Below are 22280 nucleotides of genomic sequence, written 5' to 3'. Positions count from 1 at the left end.
TTGGCACTGTTTTCTTCTGCCCTGCAGGTGGTTGGCTGAGCTCGTCGGTCACCTCTCTGCCACTTCGTCAGTTTCCTCTGTACCGACTCCACCCACTCGAAGCTTTTCCTCCTTGGGCACTCTTCTTTGCACTCCAAGTTTTACCTCCTTCTGCACTCAATTTCACCTCTCTGCACGTATTATCACCTCTCTGCACTCAATTTCCTTCCGTTTGTTTGGTGTTGTTTTGCTGGCCAGCTTTTCTTCCCGCTTCACTGCCCTGTCTTTTATTTTTACTGTTTGCCTGCTCCCTAGTCCCGTCTCCACCCACTCCATCCCCCACTTAGCTCTTCAGCCGCTTCCCCTCACAAGATACTGTTCCTTTAACTCTCTTACACGTCTTCGCCCGCCTACTCTGACCTCTTGCATCCTGACCAATTAGGTGGCTGCCATCATCAACCATGGTGCTTCTCCTCTTGCCTGCTCCTCCTCGCCATTGCCCTCTCCGCTTCACCAGGTGATCTCTCCTGCTCTTTCGTTGCTCTGCTTCCGCCCACCTCTCCCTCTGTCGCCCCATTTGGTTTTCGATTGCTTCCTCCCCCTCCCTCCTCCTCCCCATTTTCCATTCCGGCTCTAAGCTAGCTCTGCTGCTTAAACCCCCTTGCTTGGGAATAGCTCGCCTCAGTCTTTCACTCTCGCTTTTTCAGTCTTTTTCCCAATTTTACTCTAGATTGGACCTTCAAATTTTTGTAAGAAAAGTTTTAAATTTCTGATCTCTTGTTTAGTACTTTACTTTTGCTGCTGTTAACGATCTCATTTATGCTATATATTGGATAGATAGGGATCTCGTTTTTCTTCTAACAGATTGAGGGAAAAATGGAAGAAAAGTTGACGGGAAGAAGAAAAAAAGATTTAACTTTTCAAGGTTTGAATTTTTTTGTAGTTTATTTTCCAGCCATTTTTCTAATTTTACGCTAAACTGGACCTTCAAGTTTCTGCTTCCTTCTTCTTTTTGAAAAAGCCATGAATGCTGATACTGGCAGTCAATATGATTCCTTTACTAATTTGGAGAAAGAAGGTATCGCATGTGAGTCAGGGGAAAAGGGAGTTGCTGGAGCAATATATAATTTACATCCAATGGCTGTTTCTTCCCCTTTATCAGGTCTTCCTGAGTTTTCTTACCTTGGTTGGGGTCATTGGTTTACGCTTACAGACCTTGAAGTTGCAACCAACAAATTTTCCAAGGAAAATGTTATTGGTCAGGGTGGATATGGAGTTGTTTATCGTGGCCGACTGATAAATGGCTTTCTTGTTGCTGTTAAAAAAATCCTCAACAATATGTAAGTTCTTGAATGGGTTTATATATGGTCCTTCAAGTATTTTACAGAACCTGATAAATAATTGACAACGAGCCTTTTCTCTTGTTTCTAAATGTCCAGAGGGCAAGCAGAGAAGGAATTCAGGGTTGAAGTTGAGGCTATTGGTCATGTCCGGCAAAAAAATTTAGTTCGACTTCTGGGTTACTGTATTGAAGGAGCTCACAGGTACATTACTGCTTAAACCTATCTCATCATCTTTTCATTTGTGCATTAGATTTAAATGAGATGTAGATCAGCATTTTGTTTGAACCCTTAAAATTTACCGATCAGGTAGTTAAACCTCAAGGCATTTTTTGTTTAGCAAACTAACTTTACTTTACCTCTGTTGGACTTCCTTATGAAATTCAGGTTGTTGGCATATGAATATGTAAACAATGGAAATCTAGAACAATGGCTTCATGGAGCCCTGAGCCATCATGGTTATATTACTTGGGAGGCTCGTATGAAAGTTTAGTGGGCTCTGCACAAGCGTAAGTCCATCTATAAACTTCTTATTGTCTTTGAAGTTATTGTTAGGTTCCATTTTAAGTTCAAACGAGATATGCTTCTTGCATTCTTGCATATTTGCACGAGGCAATTGAGCCCAAAATGATGCATTGAGATATAAAGTCAAGCAATATACTCATTGATGATGACTTCAATGCTAAACTATCTAATTTTGGTCTGGCTAAGTTGCTCGGTGCAGGAAAAGTGATATTACAACCAAAGTTATGGGTACCTTTAGGTGGGTATTTATATCAGGTATCCGATCTCAATTGAACAAAGTCTCATTTTCCTTACTGCTTTCTGTTTACAAGCTCTCTAATTAACCCAAACTCGACTTTTCTTTTTCTGACATTCTCTGTTTCCCCCATTTTTTAACCCACATAGATATGTAGCACCTGAATATGGAAATACTGGCCTCCTAAATGAGAAGTGTGATGTTTATAGCTTTGGGGTTGTGCTTTTGGAAGCCATTACTGGAAGAGATCCTGTAGATTATGGTTGCCCTGCACCTGAGGTATGATAGATAGCAATGTTCGAACATATATACACATGTTTGTCTCTAAATATCAAAAGTTTTGGCTGAAGAATTGGCATGCTTTTACTAAGCAGTAAACTGGATTGTTTAAAATTAAAAATATTTTGATTCAGATAAAAATTGTCATGAATCATATGAAACTGCAATTCACAATCTTGAGCCGTAATCAATCACAATCTATACTTTATCTACTTTCCATTCCTCTGTTTTCCAATGTTTTCTTGAACCTACAGTATCCAAGTTTGATATCAAAGTTTGGAAATACACATCATGATGATTGGCTCTGAGTATAGAAGATTTTCTCAGCATTATGAAAAAGATTCGTTTCTTTACTATCTTGATTTCTAGTCATTTGCTATTTGAAATTGACCAACTACGAGGACATCCTGCCACTCATATTGAAATTGACTGTATGTTTTGATTCAGATTTTATTTGCATAATTTCTACGTTCATATTGAAGCCTGAATCTTTTTCATCTAATAATCTGGTTGCAGGGTGTTCATCCATGCGATAAGAGAAGCATCAGTCAGTATCAGTGCCTTTTTCCTGCAATAGATTTTTCACTGGCAAGTGTTTCAAATCTTTGCTACCAGTCATTTAGGGTGATATAGTGTTATCATTGGTCTTGAATCTTGATTCATGTTTAAATAGAAAGTGATGAGGATACGTTGTGGAAGGCAAATGTCAGGGAAACAAAAGAAGAAGTTGCAGTTAGAGGAATGAACTTCAAGAAATGGTAAACCACTTTATTGTTATTGCATTAGAAGTTGAACTTTAATCGCCACCACAAGCTTGTGTTCAGGTGCACATAAGCTCACACTTATCATCTGTTGAAATAGATTGTAGCAGTTTCAATTTTGAGTAAGTAACCTCTGCTCCGGGGTACTTTAATAAAGTTTTTGATTTTTGGCCATCTTGGTCCTTGTTGCTTGGTGACAAACGCATATAATAGAATGGGGCTTAGTCACATGGTTGATTGGGAGTTAACCTTGGACTATGATGCAAAGCATGGCTTCTCTCTCTCTCAACCATTGTTAATTCAAGGGAAGATTAAATACTCATATGCATATTTATGAGTCTTTATACAATATAGCTGCATATCTATGAGTCATTGTGCAATATATAGATATAAGTAGCTATAGTTATGCCTTACTGTCTATTAGATATGTATTTAGATTGGCCATGCATAAAAACATGTGAAAGGTTCGACCCATCCACATGAATCATTTAGGAAGATTCTTGTGAATGAGATTGATTCTTTTCTACATTACCTTCTCTAGAACACTCTTCCGAAAAACAAATATCATGGATGCAGGTTATTGACACGAAAAGAGAGAGAGATGGCTATTGTTACCCACAGTGGATTCTTGTTTCATATGCCATCCACATTTGGTAATGACTGTCACTCTTCAGTCAAGAAATAAATTGCTTAGCAGCAAGTTCTCATACGATTAGTATCTATCTCCAAAAACTTTAAACTCCATTTGGATGATGTGCTATTGTTATATCTGATTGTATTTTGGCAGCAAGTCTTGATCAAAGCTTGTAAGCTGTGAAGCAAATCGGATGATAGACTATTTAGCTAATGTATGGGATGCTAACAATATGATATCTTTTATTATGATGTTATACTCCACCATTTTTTAGTTGCAGCTAGATGGATGTTTGGAGATTTTATTCTCGTTTTGTATCTCGATATGATTGTATATTATTTTAAAGTTCCTTTTATGCAACAAAATTTACGAAAACTGCAAAAGCTAAAACTATAGCTTATTTTCGCTATTTAATAAAATTACAAAAACTTCAAAGATATTGATGCACTTTTGTCTAACTTTTCATATTTAATATCTGAATTTGAATAACTAGACATTTATGGGCAAGATTGAAAATTACACCGCGCATTGCGCGGTGGCCACCACCTAGTCATAATAAAAAAGCTTACACCAACCTACCTAAGAGAAAAAAGAGAGTATGCCAAGAGTAAGGTTAAGCATGTTATATGCACGTTTTCTTAGATTCATTGTTTTGCTCTACTCATTTGTGTTGGAATACCTTGCTGGAGTAGGATTTTGACATTGGAGGGTGATCATTATTCATCCATGTCTGTGAATTTTATGTACACTGAGACGTATTAACTTTAACTAGCAATCTTACCCGTGCAATACATAGGTTTCTATTTTCAATCAAATTTATTTTAGAAAAAGAAAATTCTAAAAAGTTCAAAAGATGAAAAAAAATATTTACATCAACTACTAGGCATTATGTATTGCATAGATATTATTATGTTGGACACACAAATCAAATATTTTAATATTCCAAAAGGTATTGTTATGAGAGCGTTATATGATTATAACAATGTATGGAAGAATATTGAAGAGGGAAAAAAAAAGAAACATGCCAAAGAGATTTACTCTAGGATAAATGGAAGACTAACTAGAGTTGTGTTCGATGACAAATGAATTATAAGTAAATGTCACCATATTTACTTTTTTAACTACGTATGATACATGAAATATTTGTTTAGGCACCAAATATGAATATTGAATCTATTTTTAAACTGAATTAAAAAGTTAAAATAAATATTTGTATATTCCAAAATGATGCTAGTATAATGTAAAAAATTATTAATTTTTCCTACACTATCAGTTTTGGATGGCTAACAATTATATAAAATTTGAATTTTAACGGGCGATAGTGTATACATTGTTAATGTATATAAGATTTACTCGAAAAAAATGAAAATAAAAATAAACCTATTGAAAGCTCACTAAACACCAATAAAAATGTATAAAACAAAGTTCATTCATCTTATAACAATATCACTAACTCCATCGTTGGCCATTAAAATGCATTTAAGAAATTTTAATATTTGATTTTTAAAATGAACATGAAAGTCATCGGAAATTTTTTTTTAAGGTGAGAAACAAATTTCCTTTCAATGAGCTTGATGCATCAAAATGGGAAAAATATTTTTCATATTAGGATTAATTTTTCCTTACACTATTAATGTATACACTGACGGGTTTGAATAAATATTATATAATCTGAATTTGAATTTAAATATCAGTTTTGATGTATGTGGCATGCGATTACACCCGCTACTGTATAAACTGCCGATGTATAAAATATTTACCCTTCAGATTATACATATATGTATCCAAGCATGCATATATACATACACAGATATGATAAAAATTCAAACCAATTTTGATTTGAATTCATGTGTTTAAAATCGTGATATGTTATTGAAGGATAGAATATTGAACCGAAAACTACAACTCTAAGCATATGATATACAGATTGATTTCCTTAGACTCCTGTCAGAAAATTTCTACTTTATGGATGGGAAAACATTTTGATGTTATTATACCGTGCCATTTGACCCGGTAGACAGATACTATAGGAGAAAACTGCTGGAGAACCTGTAGTAAATTAGTAATAAATCACGCACACCTTGGAAAGTGGAAAGTAATCAAGCACGCAAATTATGCAAATGGTGTCAACTGCGGCCAATCATTAGATGTTTTTGCCGTTTTCTTTCTGCAATTTTCTGGTTTCATACTTAAAGTTTGTGAGGTATGAGCTGCACGTGATTTATATATATATATATATATATATATATATATATATAAGAATATCAGTAGAAATGAGTAGAGCGAATTCATATGTTAGATGATTTGTCAAAAAAGAAAAAATTAAAACATTAGTTGACGGTGGATTTTGGTTTTATTCCTTAAATGTCAAAGCTATTGGATGTTATTAGTGAACCAATTTATTATATTATTATTATTTGATCAAAATAATTATTATTATTTTTAAGACGATGTTATTTACACTCTAATTATGTTATTTACGCTCTCATTGTCTCATTTTCATTTGACTGCAATACGGTTTCATTAAAATGAAAATGACATAGTGGGAGTGCAAATAATATATTTTAAAATATATATTAGCCTGTGTTCAAAATTATAGCTAATTGATCATATTATTCAAAATTGCAAACTTAAAGCTACTGGAACTTGCTTCTTTCTTTGTTTGCTGGGAAGTGATAAACAAACTAAAGAAATAGCGTAGAAGGTTAGATGTTCCTAGGACAATTTAATAATACGAGAAGTCGATGAGACCCCAAGGCAAATACTAACACCTCTTGATATTCTAACGAGTCAAACATTGACAGTAATAGGAAACTCTAAAATCTTTCTAGAGCATAAAAAAACAGGAACACTAATTACCGGTACATGATAAGATGAATATTTTGGCTTGTACCAGCAAGCACAAGATTATGCAATCGAAAATAATACATTAACGGATACTCCCATTACGAGTTATAGCAGTGAATAAATGAGCAGGTAATCGTTAACCACCAACAACAAATCGATTTAGGTTGATGTTGACACCGTAAGAGTTTCGGCATCACTTGAAACAGTGGGACCGCACTGAAACACTTTGCCAATTCTCTCAATCGGCACCACAGGCAGGCACTGCGACACCGTGTAACCCCTCTGCGCCGTGTAAGCCACGGCTTCATTGTATTTCTCGCACCAATAAACAGCCGTGGGGACAATCATTTGAACCACTTGAGGGAATAGAGGGTGCTGGTTCAGCGAGCGCCAAGCCGACACCGCATACTGCTCAGCTAGCGGCTCGCATTTGAAATAGAGAATTCCTTGGTTGTCGGCTCGTACGCATTATTATTAAGCGTCCGGGCAATACTTTTAGCACCGTCCACCAAACCGACCAGCTGCAACTCGGAGGCGACATCTCTAGCCACCTCAGGGGCCCTCTGAGCTCCCAAGAACAGTTGATGTGAGAATTGCTTCAGGATCGGGATCGGGTGTACATGACGGTCTAACTCATTAATCGATTCGTCGACCTACAAATCACGTGAGTCAATGAGATGAGTTGCACGTGCTGATGGCTACGGGGGAATGAAGAAATCAGGAAAAGGAAAGACATCACGTTTCATGTGACTACTGACTTTTGAGGAAGAAGATAACGAAAAAAGAAGAAGAAGAAGAAGAAAAACCTTGCAATCTACAAGCTTGAGAAGCTCAAGGGGACGTTGCGAAACTTGCGGTAGACAGGTCCAATGATGGTTCTGACAGTTGCTTCCACAGTTTTAACGCCCGATTTCAAAGGACCGGAGCTTTCTTTCGCGTAGTCGTAGAGTGATGAGAAGCAAATGATCATGTAGATTGCTCCGACTTGGACGAAATCAAGATACTTGAGCTCCTTCTTCTCGCATCCTCCCTCAACGGTAGGGTTCATTTGGGAGTTGAGGATTTGGACAGGAAAAAAAAAAGGAAAGAAAAGAAAGTTTAATTTTTGTTTTGTTTGTGAGTTTTTAGTAAGAGAGAAAAACAAGAAAATGGGAGGATAAATAGCAGGCAAAATTTTTCTTCTCAAATTGGAGAGAAAGTTGAAGGAAACTTGTGAAAATTTTTAATGTATCTGTTTTACTCTTAAAAATATTTTGAATAAATATTTAATGATTTTTCTATCCAAAATCATTTCATGAATTCTCAAAACCCCCAGACAACGTAATAATCCCTTCTCTTTTCTTATTTTCTGTCATAATTTAAGTTTTCTCTTCTTCTCTTTTCTATCCTAAACTCCCAAACTAAGCCTTAATGAATTCGAATCACAGAATTAGCATGTCAAGGACTTGGATATGATTTGCAGGGTAAAGAAGTTTAAAATAAATAAATAAATAAATGGACATGCATAAGATCAATCGCTTTAGTGGCAACTGACAAGACATCCACGCACATAGCAAGGAAAAAGAAAAATATTAGATGTATTCTTTTGCAAGTATCACGAAATCTAGACAAGCCTATATGCTGCCAATAAGCTAGAAAGAGTTTACTAGCAGAGAGAAAAGTATATCAAGAAAAAGGCGAGAAAATGAAGGAAGAAGGTCAAGTGGTCATGCTCACCGGCGTCGTCAGCTGTTTGACTTCATCCGATTCAGCCATAATCTCCCTTTGAAGAAATTGAGAATGATAATTAAATAGAGAAGAGGAACACATGAGAGACAAGTTACCTACAAGTAGTAATATGCAAAGTGCAACTGTGCAAAAGGAGGCAGCGAAATACATAAACTGGATTCCATACAATGCGCCTTATGTTGTATGTGAACGAAATCAAATGTTATTAACCATTGCCCATTTTATAATTTTTTTTGTGTCGCAATGATAGAATTTCTATAAATCTAATATAGCCTAATCTAAAGGAGAGAGGAAAGGGGAGTCGATATGAGTAGAAACTCCATAAAAGAGGTCAATTAAGACCGTCACATATTATAATAATTTTTTGGTGGGAAATAAAGGTTGAACCCTTAAAAGTTTGGTGGTGACCAAAAAATAAATATTTATAGTAAAGTAAAATATTTCAAAAACACTTCAAAAAAACATCTAATTCAAACGCAGTCTTGATCTTTTCCAACTTTAGTTATAAGAACTTGTTAAAAATAAAACTTGTTAAAACACCTTGAGTATTAGTGATATTTTCACAAATAAAATTTTCAAATATAATGTTACAATAATACACTCTCAGAACACTCCAAAAATCACAGTATCAATATAAATATCAAATACAACTAAAAAATAAATAATTAAAAAATCACATCACCTTTATCTTTTCCTGTCATCACACATTACCACCACAAACCACTATTATCTCTCCTCTCATTCACCATATCTTCTCTGTCCCTTCTTCTTTCCTCGTTTCTCTTTCTCCTTTGTCTCTTTTGGTCACGGCTAGAGGCTCTGACTGGAGAGGAGAAAGGAGGCAGGAAAGGGGAAAAGAATGGAGGGGATGAAGGAGGATGAGGAAGAGGGAAGTGGAGACATAGGACGGGAAAAAAACAGAAAGTAAAAAGCACATAAAACGGGGATATGGGGACGGGGGAACATAAGTGGAATATCAATGGTTGGTGTCAATTTACGTTTTTGACCAAGCGAACCACAAGTGTGAGGGCATAAGTGGATATATGAAAACGACGAGGGAGTTATGTGAATTACATGAGGCGTAAGTTTTTTTTTCCTTAAACAAATTTCCTTTTTTATTTTTCTATCTCTCCCCGTACCCTTCTATCTTAACTATCAATTTCAAAATTCGAATTGGATAATAGAAAGAAACTGTAAGAGTACTCCCCTAGTGGCTAAATGGGGTGTAAGTTGAATTTGGCAAAATAAATAAATAAATAATATTAATGGTGTCTAAAAATTCATACAAGGAAAACACAAATACATCTAGAAAGTAGATTATTTGGGATAAATTTTTGAAAAAATATTGTAATATTTTTTTATATGACGTATGTAAGATAAATGACCTATTTGAGATGACAATAACTCGTTAAAAAAATACTCTACTTAACAGAGTTTTTAATAAAAGCACTTATTAAATGTTTAAACACCTTTAAATATATTATTTAGATACATTGTTCAATAAGTACTTATTGAATTGAATAATGTATAATTTTAAAATTTTAAAATATATTTATCTTTTTATTTAGTTCATGATATAATGATTAAATTTAATATTTTACTTTTTAAAACATAAAAACTATTGCCAAAGTTTTGAATTTGAGTTTTTATTAAAAGTTTTTTTAACACAAAAAGTTATTTATGGATTAATATTTACCAAATCGCTCAAAAATAGTTTTAGCGCTAAAAAAAGCATTTTTATCAAAAGACCTCAAATAGGATCAAAATCATGATTGGGAAAATATATTCACGATACAAATAAATAAATTATTTGTGTAAATAACCCTATTCCAATCAAACTCCGGGTTTTTTAACAGCGTTATCAAGTCGTTAGGGTGCGTGAGGCGGAGGAGCAAGTGCAGGGGATCCATCGGTGGGAGACCCTTAGAACCTAGCTAAGATGGAAGAGGAGGTGAGGATGCTTCTCCAGGACGCTTTTGGCGAATTATCAGATGGCGAAGGCGGCGAGGAAGCACAAGAACGGAAGTCCCAAGATTTGAACAAGCTCTCGATTTTTGGTGAAATCCAAAACTGGGAAAGAATTGACCAAATTAAGGGCTTATGGTTATGCAGGGACTTCCTATCTCCCGATCAACAATCTTCGCTGCTCTCCGCAATCCAAAAAGGCACTTCTATCAATTTGTAAAAACCTTTCTAACTTAACTGCTTTCTTTGGTTGTTACGTACTAAGATGATTGTAAGACGCTCAAAAAACTGGTGATGGCATGTGAGCTTTCGTATTTTTTTTTCTTGAGTCCTACTACAATTTTTATGTTTCTTTAGAGTCGAATCAAATTAAATTTGTTTGAGTTTGATTAAATGCTTATTAAATATTTCTCAACGGATGATTGATAAAAACACAAAATAATAATTGAAGAGGGCTCTCATGCAAGTGTTATTTGTGGCTGCAGAAGGATGGTTGAGTGAATTCTCTGGAAATCAGGTATTAACACTTACTGCCCCTTAGTTCTTGGAAATGTTGAGTTGAATGTTCTGTAATCGTCGCTGCCCGTTGACAGCTCTTAGATTCTCACTTCCACTGGTTATTGCGAGTTTGTAGAAATCTGGTGCTAAATGGAAGACCACACCTGTTTATTTTCTTGTTTTATTTATTTGGATGAATTTTAGAAGAATTGAAATAGATCATACCCGTCATGCCTTAAAACACTTCAGAATTTGATCTTTTGTTAACCGACTGTACGTGGTTGTATTGTTATTTGTAAGCTAATCCGTTTCACATTGCTCTCCTTCACAATCGCTCTATTAATATTTCAGCATACATGCATTTTCTTTGTCGTTGAAGGCCATGAGATTTGGAAATCTTCCCCAATGGGCCATTGAACTTTCCAACTCCATTAAGGAGGCTGTTTTCGTCGGTCATTATCTCTCTGAATCCATGAACTTACCAACTCATGACAAAGGTAAAGAGGCCTACCCCCTTCCACCAGAATTGTTGTGGAGGGAACCGCTATTTGATCAACTTATTGTGAACACATACCAACCAGGTGAGGTGCGACATACTCTTAACTCAATTCCTTTATTCGCTCAGGAAATTGGTATGAATATAAACTTGACACACACACACACGCATATGTATGTATGTGTGTGTATAAACTCTCTGCATAACTCCTTTCCATGCTTGGCAAGTTCATGTCTCTGGTTTGGCTTCATGATGATTGTAGTAATACAACCAAAAGCACCTTGGATTACTGCTGAGTTGCCTTTCTTGATAAAATTCTTTCCATTCTCTGGTCCCTTGGAGTTTTGCTCGTTGGGCTATTATAAGTAAACTTGCTGGCAGTTCCCCATTTTTCCTTTTCTTTGTTTTTTTTTCCCTTTAATCGTTTCAATTGTTAATTGGTCAAGAAAAATCAGTTACCATGCACTAGGTGATTTTCTTGCTATTAATATTTATTTCCCTTTGTCCGTCTTCTTAAGACCATTGGAAACAGACCACTTTGATCCTACTGGCATGCAGGGAATTTGTGCGCATGTTGATCTGATGCGCTTTGAAGATGGAATTGCCATTCTTTCTTTGGAATCATCCTGTGTCATGCACTTTAGTCTAGTTGAGGATGAGTTATCTGATTATAGAGAGGAGAAGGCGGGCAAAAATAGTTCTTCTGCAAAGATCCCTGTGCTTTTAACCGAAGGATCGTTGGTCCTAATGTGGGGAGAAGCACGCTACTTTTGGAAGCATGAGATTAATAGGAAGCCTGGTTTTCAGAAGTGGATGGGGCAAGAAATTGATCAAAGAAAGCGAACCTCTATTACATTGAGGAAGCTTTGCTAAACTACACCATATTCCGTGGTATATCCCAGCTCCACATCTAATTTTCAGCAGCTCGATTCTACTTTGCTGTGGTAGTAATTATCGCGTGTATATGAATATCCTTCCCGTCGCCCAGCGGTTGGGAAGGACTAATTGGCTATTGCTTCAGGTGAGATCAATATGATTTAAGCTTTTGGGAGTCGAGGCTTGATCTCGGGAGCGCGATAGACTGTCCGTTTGTTCCTTTAAGACAAAACAACTCACTCCTTGACCAGGGCCTTTTATTCTTTTTCACTGGTGGTTCTTTCTACTTGTATTCTATTCGGTCAATGCTCCAATTTCCAACGGCCCACTGTGAGGGCAAGACATTCCTGGCGAACATATTATTGTAATTTATAGCCCCTCGAATGTAAAACTATAATAGCCAATCGAATGCGAGGGTAATAGAATGTCTCAAGCGTGCTTTCTGATACATGGAGAGGGAAGGTTACGGATACATGCAACGTTTTACGGCTATGATTCAACATAATCTTCTCTTTTCTATCTCGACTGCAGATAACTCTTTTCAGTACAATATTATTGTTACAATTAATAATCCTCTACTGAAAAAAAAGGGAATAGAGATGGGGGAAAGCGGATGGGGGTATCTTCTTTTCTATCTTTTGACTGGTGACTCCAACTACTTTTTTTTTTTTTTTTTTTTTTTTTTAAGCACAATATTGTTACAATTAATTCTATACTGAGAAAAAGGAACTTAGTCCTTCCTCAAGTGACCAACCGAGCATCAAGTTATCAGTTTGATGTTGAAGCGTTACTCATAACAGCCATTGTAATTAACGTGAAAATGGGGAAGCGCATGTACCTCTATACAAAAGAACCATATAAAATTCCTAATTTGAGTCTCCGGGATAAAAACCTGGAACAGGAATTTCTTTCCACCCCACTCTGTCCAAACAAGTAGCAAAAGGAATAAAAGCACGCAACAAAATTTGAAGTCCGTGCAAAACATATTACTAATCAGTGCTGGCATGAGATCGTGCAGTCCACAAACTTCTCGCAGCAACCAGAGGGCAAAAGTGAGAGATACAAGAGGAAAAAGAAGTCTGTCTCAATCCGAGAAGGTATGTTACATCTGTATGCACCCGAAAAGGAAATTAAGAACGGAGGCCAAAAAAGAAAAGAAAAGAAAAGATGTTGTCTATCACACGAGGGGTAATACAAGCACAATATTTGCTAGTGACAAAATCAAAGCCCATAAAAGGCAAGGCTTCACTAGATCGCCAGCGATGGGATTCATGGTTCGAAAGGTCCTGGCGCACCCAACCAAAGCCCCAAACAAAGCGACGCAAAGCACCAAGCCCATCCTACTGGCTCCAGCCTGAAAAACGATCGGATCCCAAGCAAGGCTCAAGGAGAGCTGGCCCAAGTACAGCAGCAACGCCGTAGGGTTCCTGTGAAAGCCACCTTCGACCCAAACAAGCCATGCCGACAGGCCCATAAGGAAAGCAGAGGCCAGGCAAGCCGAGTGCAAGGCCCACAGAGGAGGAGACCAGAAGGGCTTTTTCATGGTAGCATACTGAAGACTAGAGCCGAAAAGAGAAATGTCCAACAGGGTTAAAGAAAGTGGGAGAGCAAGTGCAAGGCCCAGTGAGCGAAGGCCGCGCTTGGCCATGGCTGTTCTCTTCTTCTGGTGTCTTCTTGTCGCGGTGGTGCCGGTATCTTTTGGGGGCTGTATCTCCTCTTCTTCTTCTTCTCTGGTTCTGTGTTTCAGTTCCTGGGAAGCCATGACGACTACCGGCGTTGTGTTTGTTTGATTTAGACGAGTGAGAGAGAGAGAGAGCGAGAGAGAGAGAGAGAGACAAACACACGCGAATTGGGAAAAAAAAAAAGAGTGGCTGCAGAGCTTTTTCAGGTGAAGAATTTATGGAGCAAAGCGAGTTTTTCTGTGGTTTTGTTGCGGGGAGAAGGAGGACAGATGGCGGAAAGGGATGATGAATTTACTTGAGCAGCGTACACGTGGGCCAAAATTTATCGCCAGCGCTGCATGAGGTATTAATGATCTCTTTTGCTATCTTGGCACCTCTCTGCTGACAAACATTACATCATTCCGAGTCAACAATTACCACCATGCTCTGCTTGGCTCTATTACCATTCTCTCCGTCTCCTCTCATGAAATTTGTTACTTTTTCTTGTTTTAAAATTAATTATCCTAATCCACCCTTTCTTTTTAATCAAATCTTATCTCTGTTCTGTTCTTTACGTCACTCGTCATTTATCTATCATAATTATCAATACATCAAATAAAGAATGATGCGTCAGTAAAGATATAAAAAAATAAATAAAAATTCTCTTTTTTTTAATATTAAAATTATACACTTTTTAAAAATGACAAATATTTTATGGGACGAAGAAAATATTACGTTTTGATGGGCTAACTCTAGAATGATTTGAAATTGAAGGAATAATTGTATTGTTCGAATGTGACTAGATGTACTCATATATGGATGCTCATTTATGTATATACCACACTCATACAAGCATAAAATCATGGAAGTTGGGAATTGAGGTTAGATGAAATCGAACGCCTATTTCTTTCTTTCTTTTATTTTTTTTAAAAGAAAAAAAAAAGAGAACAAAAACACATGTAAGCATTAGGAAAGGTAAAGAAGATTCACTGTTTATTATTACCTTGACCTGATGAAAAATTAGATTTAGCTGGGAAAAAAAGAGCAAAATGGTCATTTGGAAATATGATCATTGACCAACGGTAACTTTTTCTTTCACACAAAAAAGAAGGGGGGGAAAAAAAAAGAAAGGAAGAGGTGGGGTAGAGGGAGCGAGCGAGGGAGAGAGAGAGAGATTTGACACACTCATCTACAAAACGACGACGCAGGCAAACAGGCGTTTTCCACGCAGAAGACGCAACTCAAAATACGCCTTTAGTCCAAACTTAACGAAAGCGTGCCACGGACGCAGAGACCCAGACAGGTGACTACTGATAGGGCTGCCGGACGCCGTCGAACCGTTTGAGCTTAAAAAAAAAACCTACCCAATTTAGCAGGCGAAGAAATAAAATAAAAAAAAAAAACGCTCGCTGACAGAGGCAACCCAATGGCGCTCCGATCGCCCCCTAAATCCAAGGCCATACAAAAACCCGTTTCGACGTTCCAGAAACTCCTCAAAAACCCGCAAGTACCTTTTGCGTTGGCTTTGCTCTTCGCCGATGCCATCCTGGTCGGACTCATTATCGCCTATGTTCCCTGTAAATACCAATTATCTCTGCTATCTTTACTTTTATTTTGAGCAGTAGATTTAGTAATGGAGTGGGTTTTCTTTTTGCAAATTTCCAGATACGAAGATCGATTGGGACGCCTACATGTCACAGGTGGGTGGACCTGTGACTTCTATGGACTCCATTCTTACTCAGAATGATGTGATCATTTTACTTCCTGACCTTCAATTCATGTTTATTTTCGTTAAATACGCATGTGCACATTTTTCATGGGGAGCAGGTCACTGGGTTTCTTGAAGGAGAGAGAGATTATGGAAACTTGAAAGGGGACACTGGCCCTCTGGTTTATCCTGCGGGCTTTCTTTACATATATTCTGCCCTCCAACATGTTACCCGCGGTCAGGTTTATCCTGCTCAGGTATCACTTCTACCTTATTCTTAGCTGTCTTGATACTGAAACTTGTTAGTTTTAGCTGCTTTTCGGTATGATTGCCGTGAAGTCAGTGAATTTGCTGTTACTAATTTCTAGTACAAGTAAGCTCCGGAACCGGAAGTACTATCACATCCAATTATCTCATGTCTTTTATGTGTTGATTGTCTTCTACTTCAAAGTCTTACCGATGTTGCTCTTCCATGTCAGTGCAGATTCTCTTTGGTCTTCTCTACATTGTGAATCTTGCAATCGTGTTGTCCATCTACGTGAAGACCAGCGTGGTATGATAACAAAATCCTTTCGATTGCTGAAATTTATGGATAGTGTGCCCACAATTTCAAAAAAAATGAACGCTCTCCTAATGCACGTGCCTGATGGAAATTTTAAGATGTGCATCATAAAATGGCTTAGGAATCCAACGGAACCAATATATTCTGTAAGGGACTGTGATATCTGTAAACAGACATCTAGAATGTAAAGATTGATGCTTATCAGCTGAACTTTGCTAATGTTGCAGTTCATGGCTTTCTTTTCATTTCTTTTGCCTGATCTTCACATTCGTGGTCAACGTTCTCATTATTTATTCAAATGCAATGCTGCTGCAGGTCCCTTGGTGGGCACTTTCCCTACTCGCTTTGTCTAAGAGGGTTCATTCTATCTTTGTACTTCGCTTATTCAATGACTGTTTTGCCACGACTTTCCTTCATGCTGCTTTGTTTTTCCTACTCAAACAAAAGTGGCATCTAGGTCTGATTATTTTCAGGTAGAGTTCACAGGCTTCTTTCTTGGTGGTTTGTGCAAGTGTTTCCTTATACATTAAGTACTTCTTCGTTAAGATGGGCACGATTCTGTTCTTGTTAGTACAGCGCAGCTGTTTCTGTAAAGATGAATGTGCTTCTTTATGCTCCTGCTTTGTTAATCCTCATGTTGCAGGTATACTCTGTTTGGCCATGTTTATTGAAAGTTTGGATCTGGTGAAAGCATTTGTAGAGCACATTTTTATTGCTGCTTTTGTTAAACTTAAAATGCAGGCTATGGATGTTTTTGGAGTAATATCTGCTTTAGCAGGTGCAGCATTAGTACAGGTGCTTATTGTTAAACTATGTTTACCTGGATATACAAGATGTAGTCGAATGTTCTTTAAATTTATATGGCTAGAAAAGATCATTTAGATATTTATTCATCTGTTAATCGTTTTCCATGTTAGGTGAGTTGGATTTTGACTTCAATCAATTAAACATGGAGGTCTCTCCAGCTGAAATCTGCATATGCTTCTGCTTTTCACTGAGAGATGGTTCTGCAGATACTCTTGGGGCTCCCATTTTTATTAACGCATCCAGTTGCATATCTTTCAAAAGCTTTTAACCTGGGACGTGTCTTCATCCACTTCTGGTAATTTTTTCAAATTCATGAAATTCATCAAAAAGGAGGGAAGTAGCATGCCCTTATTCCTAATGTTTGCTGAGATTAATCTTATTTTCTATGTGTTATATTTAGCTTGGCCTTTCACACAATTAAGAAAGCATTTGTTTTTTGTGATGGCCATGTATCTAGGTTCTAAATAATTGTTTATTTCATGGGTTTGTGTTTGTGAAGTTTTATTTTGTTATTTTCTCTCATCTTGCTGGCATTCATAGAATGCTGAATACAAGTTCTCTTTGACTTGGTCTACTAATAGAATGTTGATTGGAAACTAACTATGTCTTTGTCACAGGTCTGTTAATTTCAAATTCGTTCCTGAACCAACATTTATATCAAGAGAATTTGCTGTTGCTCTGCTGGTTGCTCATCTTGGTTTGCTTACTGTTTTTGCCCATTATAGATGGTGCAGGTGAGTACGGTTCTTGTAAATTTGCCTTTACTGTTAATAGATCCGTAGGCACGCATTGAAGGATATCTTTGGCCAGTACTTTTGAATTCTCTTGTCCAGTATAATGAAAACCAAATAAGCTTGCCTGTGCTTTATGAAGAGAGAGTGGGGAAAAGGCATTGAGCCCTTATTGTTTTCTTATCATTTACCTTTTAGAAAGTAACATAGTGAGGGAAGGGTTGGGATGACCCTCTTTTGACTCTTGGGGAAGTCAGCATAGCTTGTGAAAGGAGTGCTTCCACTGTTCAGATAGAAGTCGTTTTTGTGGAATAGATGTTTGCAGGCTTTTAACTTGAAGATGTGGCCTCATTTATTTTTGTTTCTTCAGGCATGAAGGAGGATTGCCTTCTCTCTTGCGGCTAAAAATTGCTGAGCTAAGTTCTTTTTCAATGACAAGTTTTTACTGTACTAGTTCAACAACGAAACTTCTCAGAACAGAGTGTAAGTGAAGCTCCATGTATTTGTCCTCCTTTTTTCTCTTTTAACTTTTGTCTCCTCTAGGACGCTCGTCCCTGTTCTCCTTTTAGACTTTCAAGTTCTACAATGCTTGTATAACTTTTTGTATTCCCGTTCAGATATTGCGACTACTATGTTTGTTGGGAACTTCATTGGCATTGTATGTGCACGTTCTTTGCATTATCAATTCTATTCCTGGTGAGTTCTACATGGTTTTTTGTTTCTTCTCTTCTGCATTTTGTGAAAGGAGGAGTCAATAAACAGTAGGTTGTAGACTGCTAGTTGCCATGCCCTGCAGCACTGAAGATGGAGTGCTGGGTTGACCAACCCCTTCCAGTTAACCTCTAGTTTGCCAGTTTTAGGTTGTATTTATCCTCTACATGAGTTTTGGTTACCTTCCCTGATAGGTTGCCTTAGCTATGAACTTAATGGATTACTGCATCTTTTAATGCACTTGGGTGTTCATTAGTGCTTCAAAATATATTAATCATGTGGTGCTATTTTAGAAATGATTTGTTCAGCTTCAGTTGCGCAGGTATGTAAGTAATGTTTAACAGCGAGAGGTGTTTTCTGGCGCAGGTACTTTTATAGCTTGCCCTATCTGTTGTGGAAAACCCCGTTTCCCACATTGCTGCGGTATGGTTCATCTTGGGTGGCGAAAACTCTTTTCTTTTTTTTTTTCCCGAGTTATGTGGTTACCTATCATGGATTTGATGACAAAAATCTTTTCTTCTGCAGTTTAACTTTGTTTGTGGTGGTAGAGTTGTGCTGGAACGTGTATCCTTCCAATGTTTATTCATCTCTGTTGCTTTTGGTAGTCCACTTAGTTGTGTTAGGGGGGCTCTGGACTGCTTCACCTGGAAATCCATATGCTGATGATCCAAATAGTAGATTGACAACCAAAAAGAAACAACCATGAGGCTCGGGGGACTTTTTCCTGCTTGTTCGGAATTTTGTAATCTTGGATGATACTCCTCCATAGAACAACAAATGGAAGAGAAGTCTTCGTTTTTTGAGACTCCATGAACGAGTTGATTTGCGTTAATGAGATAATAGTTTTTTTTTTTTGGGGTAAAAAACAAAAAATCCCCTTGTAATAAATCTAATATACAGAAAAGCCTCCCGTGTTTCAAAACGTACAAAACGACATCTCATGCTTTAAACTAAATTGTAAAGGGGACGGAATCTGTTAACATTAATAGAAATGATTTATTGAAATATAATAAATATTTTTTTATAGCTAATTTTTAACAAATATAACCGACAAGCTCGTGGGTTACTGATTTAAGTTGATTGACAACAATACTCGAACTGCACTTGGGAAACAAAGAAATTAGTAATGGCGTAAATTTGGGGCCAATGCACTGCCGTATTTAAGTGTTAACAAGGGAAAACTCATGTGCCAGGAACTCTCAAAAAGAGGAGCTACTACTACTAGTATTTGTGAGAAGAAAAGCCAGATAATAGTTATCAACTGGTGAGCTCTTTCGGTTTTGTGTATTTCTACAGCAAAGATACCGGAACTGAATTTGGAATGAAAGGCCTTTGGTTTCCCGATCCTGGGAAATGGAACGGTAGCAGCAAAAATTCCAATGCAGACAAAATAATTTTTTCTGGGAATGCAAAAAAAAAGAACTGCAGGTTTGCTTTTCTGGCAAATCAGCAATTGGCGTATCGCATTTTTATTAAATTTTTTTTTTTCTGAAAGAAAGAGAAGAATCTTATGGAGAAACATTATTGAAACAAAGACCCTACCTTTGCGCTTGCAGGAATATTGAAGGAGGACCCGATTATTAATTACTACTCTATCATACATACTCTATAAACATTAAACAACATATAGTAAGTAAGAGCATTCAATATTTCATTCACACACACACGTAAAAAGCAGTAGTAACTACTACAACGAATAATGGTGCTGCTCCGTACTTAAAATACGGAAGAGAGATAGAGAAGCGAAGAAAAAAAGAAGAGGCTTTTTAACTCCGGCAACGAGTAATGGCGCTGCAACCGCGGGTGTAGGGGTTTGCTTCAGCACCAGGCTGGCAGTTGTAGTAGGAAGAACCCCGGCGAGAGCATGGAACGGTGTTCCTCTGCAGAGCACCGTAGCTTATGTAATTTCTGGTCGCTAATATGCGCCGGTTGATCTCCGAATCCATGCTGAGTTCGCCGCTGCCCAAGCACTCTGCTATTGAACCGCGGCAGCTGGCTGCTGCTTTCATCGGCATCCAAGTATTCAACTCTTGGTGGTCCAAGCCGGCTGAGATCGGCCGACCTGAAACGATGATAAATACTATGCAACTGTACAAGAGCAGGTGATCGGACGGAGAGTTTTTCGCCATCAAACTGCTAAACAGGTAAAAGTTGGCAGGGTTACTTCTTCTTCTTCCGACGGGCTAGTTGAACGACTCTCCTTTCTTTCTTTCTTTTTTTTTTTGGAATTTTTTTGAACTCCGAAGCGAAAGAATGCCAAGGCAGCGCTATTTATAGTTATATGCCTTTCGAATTTGAATAGTGAGACAGCGAGAGCTGCAGTTGTTTCCAAATAATTAAAATAAAATAATTAAAAAATTAATTAGGACCAATTAAGGCATACACACACACACACACTTTGGCTTCAAGGCCTTTCAATATTGGAGAATAAGAAAATATATGAAACCAGTAAACGTTTCATGTTGAAGATTTTCCAGGTGAATTAAGAAGTTTGTACCCTTTAATTCTCAACGTCCAATTGTCAAATAATAATAATAATGCTTATGCTATCGGAGAGTTTCTTTCGTTTAAATCACAAATTAATTGCCAAGCAAGTGACCCATCCAGGTATACACGACAGACAAAAAGTTCATTTTAGCTCAATGCCCTTCACAATAATATGTTTGCCCTTCATCATCTACTAGTGTAGTGTAGTAGTATTCTTGTTTCCATGCAACTGACTTGAATCAAATAAATTCTCCCTTTCTCTCATTTGTTGTCCTTTTGCCTGAAGCTGGCAAATGGGCTGCTAGCACCTTTCCTTTTTTTTTTTTTTTCTTGAAACAACCAGAATACATACTACATATGATGGAAGACGCTTTCATTGTAGGAAAATGGATTGTAGGAAAAGAAAAACAGAAATTAAGGCCAAAATTAAACATGCACCCATTCATTTTCCTAAACATTAATTACAGAGAGAGTGGTCTTTTTTTTAAGATTTTCATAAGATGTTGAATTACGGGTACATTGGTAAGAGACCACAACGCAAAAGGCAAGATTGGGTTTGCACAACAACCTTCACCTGTTTAGTTGTCCTAATCTAACACCCAAATTATTCAAAATTATTTTTACCAGACCTAACCCCCAAAAAAACAAGAAAGTATGAGTATCCTTCAAGCGCGTCTTCATTGCTGTCGCGAACCCTGAGCTTTGATCTTGTCAAAACCTACCATGGAAAATGATGCCAACTGCTAAAAAATTACCGCTACTACTGAACAATCTCACTAATTAGCTAGGATTGCTTGCTACTTAAATACAAACGGGACGGGACACCATCCCTTTGTGTTCGGAGTAATTAATTTCAACGTGGAAGAAAATTTCAACGTGATTTTTAGGTACTAATGCATTTCGTCAAATCCCGTGCGGATATTTCGCTGGAAAATTTGCAAGCACTATCAATCAGGGTCACGTCACTAGATGATATATTCATTTCATCGGTCAAATAATTTTTTCAGCTACTACTCGACTCGTGCGTACCGACGAAGCTGCCACCACACCAGTCCTGTTTCGATTCTTGAAATTGAGTTTGACTTGGGTCAAACTTCTCTTTCAAGATGTAAAATCACATTAATTGAGAAAGCAAAATAAAAACCACAAGATTGTCCTTTGTTCGTTGGTTCTTCAGTCTCTCCCTGGTCCTTTCCTACCTCGGCTGCAGTAACCTATATATATACATATGTGTGTGTGTGTGTGTGTGTGTTATTTTCTTGATTCTTCCAATTCTCACAGCAGGCTTCTGGTTTTCTCGATGAAGGTTGGCGTTGGAGTTGGGCTGAACTTTTTAACACCAGAAATGACCAGTCTGAACAGGCATTATTGCCTCTCCATCCAGCTGTGTATAGTTCTGCCCCTCCCCGACCTTTCTCAACCACTCATTTATGAAATCGCAATGCTGCGG

At 37.4% G+C, this 22280-nt stretch overlaps 4 protein-coding genes and 2 pseudogenes across 6 annotated transcripts; 3 read left to right on the top strand and 3 right to left on the bottom strand.

Moving 5' to 3' along the window:
* Positions 1-1002: 1002 nt before the first annotated feature.
* LOC113758818 lies at positions 1003-2991 on the top strand (annotated as a pseudogene).
* A 3543-nt stretch (positions 2992-6534) lies between these two features.
* Positions 6535-9074, bottom strand: LOC113758821 (annotated as a pseudogene).
* Positions 9075-10174: 1100 nt separating this feature from the next.
* LOC113758822 (alkylated DNA repair protein alkB homolog 8-like) lies at positions 10175-12611 on the top strand. 3 transcript variants are annotated; one of them, XM_027301543.1, is made up of 5 exons: positions 10175-10493; positions 10779-10810; positions 11171-11377; positions 11846-12178; positions 12309-12611. In XM_027301543.1, exons 1-4 carry the CDS (start codon positions 10268-10270, stop codon positions 12158-12160), a joined length of 780 nt encoding a protein of 259 aa, XP_027157344.1. In that variant the 5' UTR covers positions 10175-10267; the 3' UTR covers positions 12161-12178; positions 12309-12611. The 3 variants fall into 3 exon arrangements, with proteins under 3 accessions (XP_027157344.1, XP_027157343.1, XP_027157345.1); XM_027301542.1 differs by having other exon boundaries at positions 11846-12611; XM_027301544.1 differs by lacking the exon at positions 12309-12611 and having other exon boundaries at positions 11171-11372; positions 11846-11931.
* Positions 12612-13124: 513 nt separating this feature from the next.
* On the bottom strand, positions 13125-14251 carry LOC113758824 (translocator protein homolog). Its single transcript, XM_027301546.1, has one exon. The coding sequence runs from the start codon at positions 13923-13925 to the stop codon at positions 13341-13343; it is 585 nt and encodes a 194-aa protein (XP_027157347.1). The 5' UTR covers positions 13926-14251; the 3' UTR covers positions 13125-13340.
* An 877-nt stretch (positions 14252-15128) lies between these two features.
* LOC113758823 (dol-P-Man:Man(5)GlcNAc(2)-PP-Dol alpha-1,3-mannosyltransferase-like) lies at positions 15129-19194 on the top strand. The gene is made up of 13 exons (XM_027301545.1): positions 15129-15401; positions 15490-15524; positions 15652-15789; positions 16017-16085; positions 16410-16567; positions 16671-16737; positions 16836-16889; positions 17108-17196; positions 17519-17635; positions 18003-18115; positions 18250-18328; positions 18710-18766; positions 18869-19194. The coding sequence occupies exons 1-13, from the start codon at positions 15251-15253 to the stop codon at positions 19047-19049; spliced, it is 1308 nt and encodes a 435-aa protein (XP_027157346.1). The 5' UTR covers positions 15129-15250; the 3' UTR covers positions 19050-19194.
* Positions 19195-20073: 879 nt separating this feature from the next.
* LOC113758817 (rapid alkalinization factor-like) lies at positions 20074-20472 on the bottom strand. The gene has a single exon (XM_027301538.1). It carries the CDS (start codon positions 20470-20472, stop codon positions 20110-20112), a length of 363 nt encoding a protein of 120 aa, XP_027157339.1. The 3' UTR covers positions 20074-20109.
* Between the last annotated feature and the right edge of the window lie 1808 nt (positions 20473-22280).

This window comes from Coffea eugenioides, unplaced genomic scaffold, assembly GCF_003713205.1.
Source record: "Coffea eugenioides isolate CCC68of unplaced genomic scaffold, Ceug_1.0 ScVebR1_744;HRSCAF=1474, whole genome shotgun sequence".
In the NCBI taxonomy this organism is placed as follows: domain Eukaryota; kingdom Viridiplantae; phylum Streptophyta; class Magnoliopsida; order Gentianales; family Rubiaceae; genus Coffea; species Coffea eugenioides.
The sequence above is the reverse complement of the archived record's forward strand: the minus strand, read 5'-3'. Positions and strand labels throughout refer to the sequence as shown.